The 18813-nt window shown below is 44.5% G+C and overlaps 1 protein-coding gene across 3 annotated transcripts in view; it reads left to right on the top strand.

Moving 5' to 3' along the window:
* Positions 1-3207: 3207 nt before the first annotated feature.
* nova2 (NOVA alternative splicing regulator 2) overlaps positions 3208-18813 on the top strand; it is a gene marked incomplete at its 5' end in the record, with an annotated part of 66546 nt that continues 50940 nt past the window's right edge. Inside the window, 2 exons of one of the 3 annotated variants that reach the window (XM_079224625.1) lie at positions 3208-3364; positions 5738-5806. In XM_079224625.1, coding sequence (XP_079080751.1) covers positions 3208-3364; positions 5738-5806 — 226 coding nt within the window. Of the gene's footprint in view, positions 3379-5737; positions 5807-18813 lie in introns of all 3 variants that reach the window. The other 2 variants (XM_079224624.1, XM_079224626.1) reach the window with 2 other exon arrangements.

Here is an 18813-nt window from a genome sequence, read left to right on the forward strand (position 1 = left end):
TGCTCATGCAGCAGCCCAATAAAAACTCAAGAATGCTGCCGCTCTGCATGCTTTACTGCTTGTGGGGCTGCTTCACTTTTTCCATATGCTGCAGCAGCTTGGACTGGACGGCCTGGCAGTGTGGGGACCCTCGCATTTCGGCCTTCAACCAATTTTTTGTCCCTGCTCCAAATATATATATATATATATATATATATATATATATATATATATATATATATATATATATATATGTATGTCCAGCTAAAACTGCGTGCAGTGGCTCGCACAGTTCATTTGCCGGCATTCGGGGCCTTTTGTCCAACCCCGAGAAGCCGCTTTGCTATTTGTGGTGCTCAATCTGTCTCAAACTGCAGCCCTGGGATCCATCTGCCTCCCATTTGCCACGTATTTCCAGAGCTGGAGACGACTGGCTCACCGGTGAATTTTGTCATGGCGATGTGAAATAGTGTGCGAAGAGCTGCTCTGTGTATGTGTGTGCGTGTGCGTGTGTGTGTGTGTGTGTGTGTGTGTGTGAGAGAGAGCGTGCGTGCGTGTGCACATGCAGGCAGCCCAATGTCACCTTGACTACAATCCACAGGAGGCGATGAGGGCGCAACGCATCTGTATACGCCACCGGACAGAGGAGAGAGAGGGAGTAGAAGGTATTTGTGTGTGTGTGTGAGAGAGAGAGAGAGAGAGAGAGAGAGAGAGAGAGAATATGCCAAATGTGTGAGTGCGCGCGTGTGTGTGAGAAAGAGAGAGAGAGAGCGAGAGAGAGAGAGAGAGAGAAAGACTGAGGCGGGTATAGCTCTCTCTCAGACAGCTCAGTGCTGGAGGATCCCTCTTCACATCCAGGCGGAGCGAACGCAGAGATGTCAGGCGCAGCACACACAGGTGGGTCACGCAGCAGCCGAGGGGACAGGTGAGGCGGGCCGGAGCCGCTCAAGAGAAAAAGGTTTCATGCTTCTTCATATAGGGCTGTGTTTTTTTTCAGTGTCAGAACTGCAGTGTGCTAATGCAAAAGCAAACACAGGATTTTCTTTTTCTCTTTTTTTTTGTGGGGGTGCAGGTATAGCGGCTAAGCAGCCCTGCAGTCATGTCCATGAGGGTCATCAGTGTTGGTCAGAGGCACAAATGTGAGATTGTGGGGAATCACAATGAGGCAAACAACCACAGATACAAACCAACAAAATTATTGTATTGGATATATATATATATATATATATATATATATTTGTTTTTAATGCTGCGAATTTGTGCTTTTTCCACTCCATAAAAAAACCTCCCTCTTTAAGTTAACTATCACCAGTTCATTTCCCATGCTGATTTATAGTGCTTCAAATTCGAGCCAGAAAGAACCAAATACATAAATGTGTGCGAGCTCTCCTCATTGCCGCAGATGTCCAGGTGAGCTGATGCTCCTCGGCCTGCTGCTCTCAGGCAGCTACAGACCTCACAGGCTCCCCTCGCTCAACCGTAATTACATTGGCAGTAGCGGAGTAAAACAAAAAAATATATGAATAAATAAAATAACCCGCCGCCGCATCCTCTCCTCTCCTCTCCATCGTCATGTGACTCCGTCGGGGCGAATGCATTTCTGTGTCCTCTTCTTCAGCCGGAGAGATGCCGCCTCGGCCAATCGCGTCGCGGCTGAAGGAGCCACAACTCTCCCTCTCGTTTTCTTCGCTTTCTCTCCCACGACGCCTTCCCGTGAAGTGGGAAATCTGAAAACCCAAGAGTTTTTTTTGGAAGGGGGTGGGGGGGGGGAGTGGTTGTGCGTTGGAATTGAGCCGATCATGTTTATTTACATGGGCACTTGGTAAGACTCGTTACTGCACGTTATTCGCTTTTATCTGTGCTTTCATTAGGACTCTGTGTACTTTACGACGCCCTTGTGTGGCGTGGGAAATTTCAAAATCCAAGAGTTTTATTTTTTGGTGTGTGAGCGGGGTTTTATGTTTGAGTTTCTGTAAGACTCTTCCACATGTTATTCCATTTGTTGTGTTTTTGTTTGACTTAATCGACTTTCCTCGGAAAACTCTGTGTTAAACTCTGAGTGTTAAAGACCACTGGTGTGACGTGGGTTAATCTCATCTATATTTTTAATGTAGCTCCATTTTACAAAGAAAAAAGCAGAGACGCTTAAACAAGCTAGTGCATTTCCAGGAGATACTTTTGAATAAAATTATTTCACGCTTTATTTCCTCATAAAAAGGGGGGGGGACCATTACAACACACAGTAGCACTTTTACTTACGATGTCTGGTGGGGAGAACCACATTTTTCGTGATGCACACGAAGGCATCGCGAGGCCCTGTGACGTCAGCCGCTCCCCTGCGCTCCCTCTAGCAGCCAGTCAGAGGAGGGATGCTCTGAACGCAAAGACTGCAGCATCTTCGCCGAGAGAACGAGCAGGGAAAAAAGAATACACCGTCTCTTTCTACTTTTTTTCTCTCTCTCTCTCTCTGTGTGTGTGTGTGTGTGTGTGTGTATGTGTGTTCCTCCGGACCCTCCTCGCGCAGCCCCGTCACCCCTGGGTGTCTTCATGATCGGAGCCGGGACAGGATAAGAAGAAAATAAATTATAACAGCACCAACATCGGATTTTCATTTTTTTTGTTTTGTATTAAATGCTTCGCCGACCGGTCCCTTCTCTCGTCGGTTGATTCCGCCTCTTCCCTCCTTCTTCTTTCGGTCTTGTTTTGGTTTTATTTATCGTTCCGCTCCGCCGGCTGTTGCGGAGGAGCGCCACCGTCCTGTGCACTGCCTGACATGAGTACGCTCTTTTTCTCCTGGCTGCAGCGGAATGACACACATCTCCGAAGCTTAATGGAAGATTGACGCTCCTGTTTGCACGTGTTGTCTTTTTTTCACCTCCGGTAGCCTATAGATCCTTCTCCATCTGCTGACTTTTCTTTTTTTTTTTGAGGATTTCTATTCCCCCCTCCACCCACTCCTCCGACTCGTTTCTTTCTCTCCTGTCCCCTGCGCAGCATCTCTGCACGCAACGGGCGCACCGCCGCGGAGAAAACGCGCAGCTAATCTTTCGCCGTCCGACAGAAACAAGCGTATTTATTTTTTTTGCTCCTCCAATTCCTCATATCGCGTTCGCCTTTGTCCAAGGACTCTCATCCGTACGGCTGCGTACGACTAATACATAGTACTAATAATACAAACGGGGGATTTAAACGCAAACGCAGCCCAAGCATCCAAGCGCGAGCTCGAAAATGATGGCCGGCGGAGCAGTACAGCAAAACGGGATTTTCTCAAATCCTCACCATCACAATCAACCACCGCACATGGAGTCCGATCCCCCGGACTCGCGCAAAAGACCCCTGGAGACCCCGACGGAGGCCAGCAGCACCAAACGCACAAACACAGGAGGTAAGACCGCCGGGGTGTTTTTTTTTTTTTTTTTTTTGGGGGGGGGGGGATGCGGAGCTGTTTTTTTTGGTGGGGGGGTGAATGTTGCTTCGTCCTGAGGCGGGCGGAGGGGAAAGCGGAGCAGGTTGATCTGAGTCTTATACACGGAGGGGGTCTGTGCGGCTCAGATACGTCTGTGTTCCGGTTACGCTGCGATGTAAACACGCAGAGTGCCGCGGCTCGTGTTATTCTAATGAGCGCTAATCTCCATCTGCATTAAAATAACGATGGGCCGCCTCTGTTTTGGTGGAAAGGAAACAATGAGAGCGACTGAGCTGCTGAGAAGGGGGGGGGGGGGGTAGCCGCTGATTCCCCGTCCTCGTTCACATCCCAATTGTTTAATATCAGCCGAATTTAGTGTTCCTTTGTTTATTTTTGCATTATTACAATTATTATATATTTATTGCGTCTTGAGAATCCACGCGCAGCCACAGCGGCCATGCTGCGAGCCCGAGCGAGGAGATGTAAACAAGCGAGAGCCAGATCGGGCTGGTGCGCGATCCGCATGCAGGCTCCCCCCCCCTTCCGACGGATGACCTTGTGATAATCTCACACATCAGCCGCCGGAGCCGCGTTTGTGTGCGACTACAGACAGCAGGATAAACAGGCGTTATAACGGCGGCGGGGGGCTCAGAATGCGACATTGTCCCCGTGTCCCTACGCCCCTGTGTCCCTGTGTCATTGCAGCATTGTCAGGCGGTTGCCAAGTATATTTTGGATCATGCTTTGCTGTCCTGATTGGAATGACCAGCCGCTGGAAAGTGGGAGATGTATTTCATTCTGTTGTTCTATAGCTCTAAATTGTCCAATCATTGGTGGCTTCATTTACTCTCTGGTTGGAGGAGATATACTATACATGTCACCATGGGAATCACCATATTTTGTTTTTTTTTGTTTACATGCTGTCATGCGCCAAAGCATTCCCCATATCAACCCGGCATTACACACCATCCGTGCAGCCTCTCATGGCCATGCACACCCTCCATCACAGACATGCGGACACACAGTGCAGCTTTAAAATGTGTTATTTTACAGGACACCCGGAAGGGGCGCCTGCACAAGAGCGGGTGACGAATTTGGAGATTTTAGGCAAACCCAGACTTATAGTGCATGAACATGGAATAATAATGTTATGTTCTTTGAGGAGTTAGATAGAAATATGTCTTTAAGACGGAGACAATTATCCAGCATTATACATTTTTGGTGACTTGTAACTTTAGTGCAAAGATTGGACTGGTATTAGTCATATCCAATACATTAAGTTGCATGTTATGGTACGTGTATAAATGTAATTATTTTCTTCTTTTTTTTAAATAGGGGAAAAAATACAACGTTTGTTAGGGCAGAGAATGTCCAGAGCTTAATGGGACGCTCAAAATTTTCACTGACACAGACTGATAACAAAAATAACAAAAACAAGTTTGTGTATCCCTACAGCCGAATGCAAAAATCCGAGATTTATTTTGACTAAAAAACAATTATCTGACAATATCGACAAAGAACATTTTTTGTTACCAGAGATTTTTTTGATCATAGAAGAGCTTCCCTCATATTGAAGGTTGTCAACATGATGGGGGGGCGGGGGGGGTCCTATATTCACCTACTGAGGCGTCTTTTTATTTAACGGCCTGCTTTCTCAGCCCAACATTGAAACGGCCAACAGATGTCCCCCACCACGGTCTCCGTGTGCCGGGTACTGTGGCGTTCCCAGGTCTCCCCGGCTCAGAGCTTGGGCCTCGGGTTCGCCGTGCGTTGTTTAACTGCAGGTCGATGCACTCAGAGCACTAACGGCTCCTCCTGGCCCGTGTGGAGGGGCACTCAGGGGGGCCATCCTCCTGCCTGCATAACAGGCCCGTCCATTTAGACAAATGAAAAGGTTGGGACGACGACGACGATGATGATGATGATGATGATGATGATGATGATGATGATGATGATGAGCATCAGGCAGAGAGGCGGCGGTCTCCCTCAGCCAGCAGCATCAGCCCGATGACACTTGGTTGAGAATCCAGCAAAGAGCGATAAGAGCTTGGCTCCAGGTCTTTTGTGAAAGTCTTTGCACTGACCGTTAATTCAGATCTGTTTTGTTTTGTTTTATTGTTTTCAGCATTCTGTTCCTATTATATAAATTATAGAAGTTATTATTTTTATTCTTCTGATAATAAGATGCATTAGAGTATGTTTTTTGTGTTGGTATTTTTTCTCAGGCCACAGTTTTAAAAGTTCACAAAGTTAAAGTGCTGATGAGAGATCATAACAATGGTTGTTTCTCTGTATGATTAGCTCACGCCAAACAACCCCACACCCCGACCCCTGTGCTTCCTCTCTCTGTAGTGGCCTTCCTGCAGCCCCTATTTGAAACTGAAGGCATTGTATTCCCTCTCCAAGAAACTGAGGCTCATGGTAAGAGAGACTTTGCTTTTGATCTTCTGTTTTTTTTTTTTTTGTTCTTTTAAAAAAAGTCTTTACTGTAACCTTCTTCAATGCAGGACTGATTCAGCATCAACAACGCAAATCATTTTAAATTCTGACGATGATCAAATAGGATTTAAAGTAACACCCTCATGTGTTCTGCTTCCAGTCCAGGATAATGCATGCTACTGTTTAAATACTGTGTGTTATCAGTACCATGTCATCCATTTTCATGCTTTTTTACACAAACTCAGCGTTTTTTGTCATGGTGCCCTTACATTTCCGCGCTCACAGATGAGCTCTGATGACCTTTGACCTCATGCCAGCCATACCATCAAAACATTTGAAACATTTCTCCGGTCCGCCACCGCCGCTGTGCTGATTTAAATGTTGGTTTACCGCGTGTGCTCAAAGTGTGATGTGTGATGGCTTGTTGAGTGACGCTACTGTGGTTTTAACCCTTTTTGAATTTTTCACAGCGATACATTGAAACTTAACGTGCAGAGCTCAAACAAACAAAAAAAAAAAGCCTTTAAAATCAGAAATATTTCCCTTCATCAGAGTTCTGCGTGACTGCGAAGTGAGATTTTTAATTCACCGCAGACGAGAAAAGACAGACTTTTTTTCCCGGGCTGGTTTGATTCCAATTGTGTGTGTGATGACATTAGAGAGGACGAGCTGGTCAGCCGTCAAGACAGTAGAGGCCCAAAGCGTCGGGACTCTTGAAAGCTGAAGGTCTTTAAGATGAAGAGATCAATGAGCCCGGCCTCCACCAGCCCCTCTAATCCACCAACCTCAAAACCTATTCTTATCTCTGCTGCCCCTCGCCCCGACCCAGCAGGGCTCTCAAACACATTAAAGGAATTCTGGTTTCCCTCTAATCATGCACATATATGATCAGAGACGCTCAATGAGCCCGTTGTTAATATTTGATTTAGTTTCAGGGGTTTGAAACTTTGATCATTTTCAAAGACAAACTTCATCGCTTTTATTAGTAATTTAAGGATCTGCAGCGGCCAATCGGGGTTCAGTGTTTCAAAGACTTTTGACATTTATTTGGAGAACCGACTCTTAAAGAATGTGTTGTTTTCCTGTTAAGTAGCATCTTAATCTGAACATCAGATTAGCAGTCCAACGCTTTTTTCACTAAATAATTTGATTTAAATGCGCTGTATAAGTAATTTATTAGCTTCCGGTGCAGAGAAGCATTCACAGTTAAAATAGAGTTGCAGCATTTGTGCACAGGTTGTGCACAGGTTGTGAAGGTGAGAGTGTATATCTTCACAAAACTGTTTGTTATTGATCTTTAAAAAAAAATAAATAAAATAAATCACAAATTTGAGTCTCTTCTTGGTGGAAAGAAAAGAAAAGAAGTCTAAAACTTTCCACTGTCACTCCCAACTGTATATTGTATATAGTATAACCAATACTTCAATAAGACAGCAGCCTCGCAGTGGAACCGAAATAACTCGAATTCAGCCCATTCAAAACAAATGCAGCTTTTTCCGGGATGAAAAAATCCTGCTTGTATAAGCCATTAAGAAGTCTTACGTAAGCACAAACAAAATAAATTGGATGGTGTTTTTTTTCTTCCTCTCTCGATCTTCATGTAGGTAGTCAGAAAAATGAACATGCAAGTGTGCGCGGGGGTGGATGTCCGCCTACAGGTTTAACAGTCAGGGGAAAAGTGTGCTGACCTGGACGCGCAGACCTCTCGGTCCTTTCATCACTTTGTGTTGCGGTCTCTCCTCTCCTGTCGGTGGGACGTATTACATTAATTTAGCAAATGGATGGACTGGCAAGGCGGCGTGGGGGAGGAGGAGGGGGAGGGAATGCCCTTGCCAAGTGACATTAGGGGACTGGCAGGACAAATTATGTTTTTGTGTGTATGTGTGTGTGTGTGTGTGTGTGTGTGTGTGTGTGTGTGTGTGTGTGTGTGTGTGTGTGTGTGTGTGTCTGTGCTGTCCTTGTGTTTCATGGTCTGACTTTAGAGAGCGTACAATTTTTTTTGGGGGCACGTCTGTACAAAAGGAGAGCCGCCTTCCCTCGCGTAGATCAGCTGTCGGAGAGGGAGAAGCCTCACATTTGGCTTTGAGCAGAGTGTAGTCGGCGAAGTCTTTCCAGAAGATGTTTTTACAAAACATTCAGTGAGTTCTTCAAACATTGAGGGTTGAGCAGCAAGCTATGTTTTTGTGGAGAGCAAAGCGAGTGGTGCGGCTCACCCTCGTGCTTTTCCCCCAGAACACGGCGTTCTCCTCTGCGGACACGCCTGTTCCACGCTCCCCTTTTCCTCTTCCATTCCCCTCCATCTTCCGCTTCCTCCTCATCCATACTAATCATGGTCTACTTCAGACCATCACGACTGCACTCTCCTCCTCCTCCTTCTCCTCCTCCTCCTCCTCCTCCGCCTCCTCCTCCTCCTCTTTCACCCCCCCCCCCCCCACCCCATTACTCGTCCTCCACCCCTTCATCAATCGCCGGCTGCCATTGACGACGCTTGCTCGGCAACCGTTGTCGATCGATTTGCCTTTGGTGGCTGCAAAACTCTCCTTCTCCACCCTCTATTCCTCTTCCTCTTCCTCTTTTTTTTATTTTTTTTCAAGCCACTGCGTCAAAGTGAAGAAAAAAAAAAGAAGAAAAAAAATAGAAGCCATTGTACAGGGTGGGGTGAAGGCGGCGAGAGGTGGGAATGTTCCCACAAAGGGAGGCGTGCGATTGGTGGAGCGAGACGCCGGTCGCAGCGTAGCCGGTCGCTGATAGGTGAGCGGAGCGGGGCGGCGATGAATATGGATAAGGGAGAGCGATGAAAGGGGACGACTGAAGGGGTCCCCCTCCTCTGAAATAGCATTGGTCCGTGAACAATACACACACATATACACACGCACACACACACACAAACACATACACAGACAGACTGTAGGGGGAGAAAGGAGGCGGCTGCTTCAGTTATCTTTGTTAGCGTAGCCACCATGTCTGCTTCGATTCTACGCAGACGCCCTGATGATAGGGATCGTTTCAGAAAGGAGGCATTTGATTGGTTTTCCGCTAACCTCCGCCACAGGATGTTGTTCTGATGAAAAAAGATGGAGGTATTACCTCGTCTGTCACTATATCTTATTTCTATTCATATGTATATATTCACTTTTCCTGCAATTGTTATGGTGACCCTTCTTGTACATCTACGTTCCATAATTTATTCAGATCTTTGCTGCAAAATGTTTTCAAATAACAGGAGCCCCCTTATCATCGTTGAAGAGTTGTGTGTCATTTTTAAATTGAAATGCCCTCCGTTTAGAAAACCCAAAACAGCCTCCCTGAGAAAATGAAAAGAAAATGAAAAAACAAAGTGTTATGTGCTGCTGGTTTTCTGAGTCATCTCGATAACTTTAAGAGAAAAAAAACTAAACTAGGGCACATTCGTTTGTGATTTGGTGACACTGGCTTCAAAAAGTAGATAACAAAAAAAATGTAAAGGAGTTCATCCCCTCACTCCAAGCAGGTTATTGGGCCGCACTTATATCTCCGAAACTCCTTTACCTGACCCTTCTCCAAATGTTTGATTCCTGAAACGGGTCCCAAGAATGTTAAGGGCTTTCGTGTAGCGATTAAGAAAGCGGAGGGCCTTCCGCACGATGAAAGTCACCGTCTGAAATGTCAAATCTGAGGCGAATGAAGGTCGTGCGAAAAGCGTCGGCGCTGCGGAGGCAGAGAAGAGCACGGTGAGGATGGAGATATTTCCTCCCGCGAGCTCTCTGCGTTCATGAGTGACGACGGCCATCTTTCCAGAACTGAGACAGCTGGTCGAAGCCCCGCTGCTGGAGAGCTATACGTGTGTGTGTGTGTGTGTGTGTGTGTGTGTGTGTGTGTGTGTGTGTGTGTGTGAGAATGCTACCCCCCAACAAAAGAGCAGAACATAGGGCTGGAGGGAGTGTGTTAGACAAAGCCTGCCCCCTCCCTTAACTCTCCTTGCTTAGAGGAGATGAATATTTTCCAAGTCCCCAGAGCTCAGAGCCCCCATACCAGAGCCCCCCTTTCATCAGCCAGGCTGTGTTCACACTGATACACTTCAGACCCCCCCCCCCCCTTTAATGTAGGATTGACATCTGACGTTTCTACACAAAGCTGCACACAAGATTCTGATCTGGACCGCTCATGTGCATTTGACCCATTTTTGTTTCGATTGCGATACTCTGGGAATTAAACTGCTGATTGGCCATATTTAGAGTGGATTTTCTGATACATGTCAATATCCTTTTTTTGGTTCTAATTGAATGCTTCATATGCAAAACCAACTCTCCATTTACTCATGAAATAGCCAAATACCAAACAATTGGGGTTCCTCGATAGTTTAACAGTTAAACATTACAATTGGAAGTGCAGCTATATATATATATATATATATATATATATATATATATATATATATATATATATATATATGGTGGCATTTATTCTCTCAATTATTTATTCACATATTTTGGTGTCATCGAGACCCGTAGTGAATGTTAGTATCCGACGTAACATTGTCTGTGTTTGCTCCTGCCACTTATGGTACCAAATATAAATTGAGCACAAGACGTCAAACCTCCAGAGTTAATGTTTAATAAGTCTCAAATTACCTCCACGCCTTTGTTGTAAAGCACTTTGTGCTACATTTTCTGTACAAAAGATGCTAATAAGATGCTAATAAGATACAAATAACGTTTATTATTATTATCATTTTCAGTTTAGCATAAACACTCAAAGCTGTGAAACGGACTGTTAGATGTGAAACAAATCCAGTCCAACTACTTTTAGAGAGCAATTTAACACGCTTTTTTAATGTGTATTTAACAAAGGTGTCACTGGGATTCCGCTACATTCGGTCCACGCTCTCAACCTCTAGATTTCTTTTCAGATTAGGTCGAGAATTAATTGACAGTAACGTGACTATAATTCACTAACTGGAACACTTTAAAGACAGTTTCTTTATTTCTGCTATGAGGAGGCGACTGTCGGTGTGTTTGTCAGAGTGAAGCTCGTGAGTGTACAACAGAACATGAGAAATTATTTGTGATCTTAAGCGGCCCCCCACCCCACAGCCCCGCCCTGCAAGCCCGTGGACACCAGATCCCAGGATTTGAGCCTCCAATCCCCCAGCATGGCGAGCCTATTCTGGGCCTGGCGGGTCCGCAGGGGCCTTAGCAACAGATTGGACTGTTTACTCATCCAGATATGTCGTTGTGTAGGACCATTTATTATTCATCATGAACGACCTCTAGAAAAAAAAAAAAGATCCCAACTGCGTCAATTTAGGACGTCTTTGTCAAATCCTTTTGACGCGTAAAAGGAGATGTGTCAGTGTGTTGTTTAAAGTGGTGAAAACATAAACCCCCATCACAGCAAAGAGTAGGGAACCCTTGTACACAGCTGCAGACACAGTCTGCTACCATGAGAAGAAAAGTTCAAACCCTCCCAAAAGTGTCTCCAATTGCTGCATAACGTGGCTGTTTGATTGTCTTTTTTCAGAAAGTTAAAACAATTGTTGGACACAGCCCTCGGGTAATTTCCCGGTTACAAAGACGACCCAACATGCTTTGATTGCAGCATGCTGACCCTAAATCTTGAACTGACAGCTTGTGCAATACCTTGCTGCTCTCTATATAACATAATCGTTCCCTCAAGTGTCTCGCATCCTTTTAGGAAGCCCCCAAAATGCTCCCTCCTTTGTAACGGCTAAAACATTAAGACGTAATCAGTAACAATCACCACATCTGTAATTATAGAAGGAATGGAAGCTTACATGCTCATTATGTTGTCAGCGTGAGACACTCGCTGCACACGGGAGGCTGATACGCTGGATCTGTGATTATGCTTCATATCAACAAGTGCAGAACATAGTCGCAGAGAACAATGGACTTTACATCATGCTGAGACATCATGTTCTCTCAACGTGTTATTAATTGTGTTATTTTCAACCAGGGCGTCAAAAGAATTGTTGACATTTCTGAAAATCACAGATAAGTTGAATGTCGGCGTTTCTGAACCAGAAAAGTTTAATAATTGTGTATCACATCACGACACGTGGTCGTGGTTGTGGAACATGTTGTTTGACAGCAGGCAGCATAAGTACTTAGTAAGGTTAGTAAAAGATCATGGCTTATGTTCAAATAATAATGAAACAGCATAAAGTAATAGCGTAATATAACAGCGCAACGTAACAATGCAATGGAACAACAAAAGGTAACAGCGCCATGTAACAATGCAACGCGGCGCTCACACAGTAAGAGCAATGCAGCAGAGCAATGCAACAGCGCAATGTAACAACGCAACGTAACAACGCAATGTAACAACGCAATGTAACAATGCAACACATCAACACAACGTAACAGCGCAGTGTAACAAGGCAGTGTAATAGCGCAACGCAACAGAGTTACGTAATCTACTTAACTAATGTATTTAACGTAACGTAAATAAACAACAAACGCCTTTTGGGCACTATACCACTATTAGTGTGCTTTTATTGCTGGATTCTTGAAAAATTTAATCGCCTGCCCAAAGACGTATTGCAGCTCACCTCAAGACATTTCGCTCAAACTCCCAGCCTGCGGCTGCTTATTATGCCTGGTTAGATTGGCATGCATGAGAATCACCTGCCCTCCTGGGATGACACACTGAAGGGAGCATGGGGTATAATTACACATAATTTGAATTTGCAACTAGATGACATGAGGATGAGTGGCAGCATCATTGCAGAACAAACGTAGGGTTTACGTTTGTGTTCTCCACAGTGACCGATGAAGTTACAATTGTGTCAAATGAGAAAGCAGCCTCATCAGTTAATTTCTTATTAATTAACTTCTATCTTTTATCCTGAAAGCCTGTTTCCTCACTCTTCATAATTTCCAGTTTATTAACATCACCCTGGACTCACAAAATTCAGTTAAAAAAGTCAGCAACTTTTGACTGCCAAAACTCACATTTGGCGGAACACTTTTTTTTTTTTAAATGGTTAAAAAAAAAGCGCCATGTAGTGCACACACACACACACACACGCAGTAAAAGCATCGCATCCTTAAGGACAGAGCAGACGTATGATTCTGCTAATGTGTCCTAGATGTTCAAGATGCTCTTTAATGTTGCTCGCCGAGAGCTTCTACTCTGAAACCAGAAGGATCTTTAAAAACAAGCTCCTAAAAAAGATGCACAACTCTTAGAGATTGGACCGTTATATGGCAGGGGCTTTTAAAGAGAGCTGATAAACCTGATAAAAGAGGAGGAATGTTGATAAAACTTCTCTGTAAACAGGATCATTCAGCCCGGTGCAATGTGGGAGGAGGAGGCAGAAAGTGCAGCACTGTTTTTTTATTTCTTAAAAATCAAAAATCTATCTTGAAGTTCATATTTATGAAAATTGAGTCATGGCAGTTATCAAACCGGCTAAAAGCTTATTTCCAAAGTGTAATTAAAACTGTGTTACATAACCCTGTTAACAAACTCCACACTGGAGATCTGGACCACTGTTTTATGATACAGATGAGTTTATGTTGCACTTTTTAGGGCATCCTAGCGTGAGGAACTGACATTTTAGACACATAAAGCACAGACGTGCTCCCGAAATATTTACTGTATGAGAAATAATCGATGATCTGGATGTAACACATTCTAGATCCAGTTTCTTCTTTTACAGCATGCACGTTCACAGGATGTAGGTCATATAATCTTTTTTTTATGTTAGTTTGTTTTAGGGGAATTTTCATTTTGGATATCTTGTTCGAGGCTTCATATTATATAAATACATATTTCACTGTTTGCCATGGTAACACGTACAAGTGTCACAGACAACAGATACAAGTGATGAGCACGATTAGTCACTCATTACATCCTCTCTTACAAATGATGAGTCATGTTGTCAAGGTGACGTGGGCTTGTTTATGAGAAGTAGAAAACAGTCTGTTTGTGGAGGGGGTGTTTGTCTGTACTTGTGCGTGTTGTATCTGTTTTGTGCGTGCAATTCATACATGTGTGTGTGTGTGTGTGTGTGTGTGTGTGTGTGTTTCTTATTTACCAATTCCCCTGCCTTATTAATACGGGCTGGTTATAATTAACTAGCCTCTATCTAAAGCGGGTCAGTCCAAGGCTTCCTACTCAAAGTGGGTCACTGCCACACAGTGAGGAGAGGAGAGGAGAGGAGAGGAGAGGAGAGGAGAGGAGAGGAGAGGAGAGGATGAGGAGAGGAGGGTAGAGGAGAGGAAGGGAGAGGAGAGGAGATAAAAGGATAGGAGAAGAAGAAGGAGTAGGAGATGGGAGAGGAGATAAAAGAAGAGAGGAGGAGAAGGAGGAGAGGGAGAGGAGGGGAAGGGAGAGGAGATAAAAGAAGAGAGGAGAGGAGGAGGGAAGAGAAGAGTAGTGAGAATGAGAGGAAAAGAGAAGAGAGGAGAGGAGGAGGGAAGAGAAGAGGAGTGAGAATGAGAGGAAAAGAGAAGAGAGGAGAGGAGGAGGGAAGAGAAGAGGAGTGAGAATGAGAGGAGAGGAAAAGAGGAGATGAGAGGAGATAATAGGAGAGGAGAGAGAACAAGAGGAGAGAGAAAGAGAGGAGAGGGAGGTAACTAGGACTGAGAGGAAAGGAGACAACACAAGAGGAAACAAAAGGAGGATATAAAAGGAAAGAAGATGAAAAAACATAAAGGTAAGAAGGAGAGGACAGACAGTTTCAGGCCACAACCATGTGACATTTCTTCAAGCCGACAAAACAGACGTGCTGCTCTGAGCATCGTTAATAAGAGAGAGCAAGAACTTAATCGGCACAATGAGCGGCACTTCTTTGTTGCAGATAATTAGCGATATATCCCGCTTGGCTAAAACGAAAACATAAAGACAGACAATAGAAAGTTAATGAGGAGCCCGTTCTGAAACGAAGAGTCTCATCGGGCAACTGTAATAAGATTGGTGCTGTCCCACAGTGCAGCTGACGTAGGACTCTGAAGCGCTTAAGGCCCGGGTCCTAAAAAAACGCTGCTTCCATTCAGAACACAAGATTTGCAGGAGAAGCACGTCTGCTGCTGAAAGTGGAGCACATTCAACAAACGGCATTGAATGACAATAGAAAGACAACTTTCTTCAACTGAAAAGCAGCTGCTTCCAGTTAAAGTTACGCAGATTAGCCTGTGAGTTAGTTTGAGTATAGTAGCTGTAGACTGTTCTGCCGCGTCCAATACATTGGATTTGTGCACGCTTCGGATCATTTATCACCTGTCAGGGGGCTCTGCTTCTGAGAAATGCTCGTTGAACTCTGGAGTCGGGAGACGAAGGAAAGAAGTAAGAAAGGAACAGAAGGATGAAGAGTAGAGGAGAGAAGAAGCAGAGGAGCGGACGGTTGAGTAGATCATCTTCACGGAGGCGTTTTTATTTATGGAAACATCCCGTTGCAGCCCCAGTTGGTTAGAAGGCCGGAAGGGAAGAGCGTTTTGAGTTGAGCTGAAAACACATCAGGGAATCCTCAATTAACACAAGCTTTAAACGAGCCCGCTTTGGCAACAGGGCGAAGAGAGCGAGGTCGTGTTTTTCTTTCTGCTCTACATATACGTCCATGTCTGAGCTGCCTGCAGTTTGTGTTTCATCACTAGCAGGGCAGGGGAGTGTCAGGTTTCCTGTCTGTGTGCTCATGCTTTGACTTGGCTGAACACCCAGAAATGAGAACAGAGCCCACCCAGTGTTAAAGCACTCCGGACACCGGACCACTGCAATCCCTCGACACGACACAGAACCTTTTTCGGTATTTGAAAGACGAGGCTGTGTCTCTTGAGAAATTACTTTGTTGCACAACAATTAAGACAAGTGTTTTACAAAATAAATATATATATACATATATTTTAAGTTAAGAGTAAAAGACATGAGTGTGAACACTGCACAGAAACTGTCCCAGACTTACAGTGTAATATGGAACTGGGTTACGGCTCTAGCTATTTCTCATTATGATGCGTTCATGTAACACGGAGTCACAGTAATTACCAGCGTAAGTGACTTGCGAGTCGGATGCTGTAACATAACTTAACAACAAAGGTGCCCGGAAAAAGTCAGACGTTCGACGTAATTGAACAAATGTAATAGTCATATTATCGATTCGGGGTGTTATTAACATTCATGCGACCAAACAATTTCAAATGATTGTGCGCATCAACCCGAGCAGAGGCCAGAATAAGAAGCGAGTGGGGGCGCTGGGTCTTTTACTAATGAGATGTATTTATAGCGAGGCGTCACAAAAACCTCTGTTCCACCGATGTGAGTGTTAAAGAGATTCAATGGGAGTTACGGCTACTCAAAGGCCTCTAATGGCCGTGATTCTAGCCACTCTGAAAATGAAAGCAGGATATTGTAATGTGTATCTTTTTTACAGTTCGGTGTCTCGGCGACGGAGAGCGAGTGATACGAGGTGCCTGCTCTTGCCCCTGTAATAATAATCCTATTTTAATCTGCCACCTGAGGCTCCGTGTCCTGGATTATCAAATATGACGGATGCTGCTGGGGTGGGGGAGGACTGGGATCCAATGAATCAGTTTAAAGAGACACAACGCTACACATGCGTGGAGCAGTTGTCTAAAATCTAATGAAGAGTTTCTTTATAGAATTAGCAAACAATATATAATAATCTACTAAAGGCAAATTAATTTTTGTGTCATTGTTTCAACGTGTAATTGTTTCAACGTGTAACAAAAATTAAAAAGCTACATTGTGATACATTCATATTTTGTCCAAGATTTAAGGCTTTAAAGAGCCAAGAAAATACAAATGTTCCAACGTATAGCGGCATCTCTCCATGCAGATAGTTTTGGTTTGAGATATTAAAATGACATTAAGATACTAAATTGTACAATGCAGCTGAAAGGAATTTAGTCTCGCTACTCAATGCACTGAAGATGCTGTTGCTCACTGCAATTTAGGTGAAATTACATTTTTATATTCACATGTTTTATTTGACAAAATGCTGAAATACATCCATGCACAACTAGCATCTTATTTAGAGCAACATGCTACATCTAAGGTCTTTTATTTAATCAGATTTTGGGCAAACTCTCGTTAAAACCTGAGGCGTTTCGGTGAAACAGCCCTTCAAAGAAGAAGGGCCGAGCGGTCGAGTGCGAGGCGGCACTACTCTTTAGTTGACCTGCAGCGTGTTGTCATCATCGCCATGGCAACAAAGGCACGTCCGTTGCAGAATGGGAGGTGATTTGTTCTTGTGTACACACATTGGTATCGCTGCTGACAAACCTCTGACACGACGCCTCCACATCTGTTACTGTATGTGATTCTGCACCGGCGGGCGGGTCTGCAGCTCTTCCTGAGAAAGACAGAGGGAGGAAGACAGAGGGAGGAAGACAACGGCGGCGGGCCGGGAGGTTGAGTCCAGCAAATTATGAAAAAGAAAAGACAAACATGAACTTGAACGTGTTATCAAGTCAGACTGAAACTCTTAATTCATGTGCAAACACACCAGAGAGCCACAGGCGTTAAAGCTCCAACTGACATCGAGATTAATATGTATTGTTTCACTTTCCAGTAAAACTGCACACCTGGACGGTTTGTACGATACGAGCTCCAGCTGCTGCGTCGTGACTGGATGACGCTTGCGATCAGTTACTTCTTTAAAAGTCCGAGTTCGTTTTGGTTTGATACAGATTTTAGATTTTAAAATTAAATTAAGATACTTACTCGCGAAATGCAGTTGGATGGAATTTGGTTTTGCTGCTCAAAGCACACAAAATATTTCTAAATTTGGGTTGATTTAACATTTAATATAATCATATGTTTTAATAGACAAGGTGCGCATGAGATCGGAGAGAAATAGAACCGTGCACAACCAAATTACGAGCATGTTCCTAATCTTAAAGACTTTAGCAAGATGGACCACAACATAACGATTCTGAAACTTACAGAGTCAAAAAACCACAATGTTTTACCAAACCCAACCTAGTAATTTTAACATGAATCACATGTTAAACCTGCGATCGCAAGAAAAATACGCTTCTCGGGAAGTGAAATCGAAAATGCATCTTAATTTTACGCGAATGTAAAGCTTAATTTATGGTTCTGCGTCAAGTCACGGCGTAGGTACGTTCTGAGCGGACCAATCACAGCGCTCGCAGTCCGCGTCAACGCAACGCGTAGTTAGGATTTTTTGGAGGTGCCCGTAGGTACGCCGTCGACCTGACGGAGAACCATAAATTAGGCTTAACTCTGTAGAAGACCAGGTTGAGCAGGACGTCGTCGCCCAGAACCACCTTAATGTTCACACCTCCTAGTTTGTTTTTAATAAGTGAGATGGATCAGCATCTGACTCTGTGCTCGTCTGCTTCGTGTTTTGTTTGTGTGGGATTACCTGCACGTGCAATAAATGCGTGTGTGTGTGTGTGTGTGTGTGTGTGTGTGTGTGTGTGTGTGTGTGTGTGTGTGTGTGTGTGTGTGTGTCATGGCAGGGAATGTGGTGTTATGCTTTCGCGAGGCGTCGCATCCGCAAGCACCGGTCAAATCTGATTAGCTTTGATAAGAAAAAGCAATGGGCAGCGTTTTTTTAATCAGCCCCTCCCCCCGAATCCCTTACGCCGAGGCGGTTGACGAAGGACCAGAATCCTCGGGGGCCCCGAGACGCCGAAATTAGATCAGACCAATCTGGAGAGAGCGTTTTAGAGGCTTGCACGAATGCTTGAGCGGAGAGGGAAAAAACAGGGGAGAGATAACGGGAATCATCAGATTGTGGGAATAATTAGCTGTCAGGGATATCAGTCATCGTCCGATGTGATTGGACGGATTTATGCAGCTTGGGGGAGCTTCGGATGGTTGGTGGAGAAAAAAGATTTTGCTGCGGCATCTGTTTTTGTCCGGCTGACGGACGCTTTGTGAAATGTGTAAAATTGGCGAAAATTGTCACAAACTAAATAAAACTATGGAAACAGATGGCAGGCATGAGGGCAAAGGTACAAACAGACTAATAATGCACACTGTAGCGTCTAGCATCGTGTTTC

This window comes from Taurulus bubalis, assembly GCF_910589615.1.
Source record: "Taurulus bubalis genome assembly, chromosome: 10".
NCBI classification, from domain to species: Eukaryota; Metazoa; Chordata; class Actinopteri; order Perciformes; family Cottidae; genus Taurulus; species Taurulus bubalis.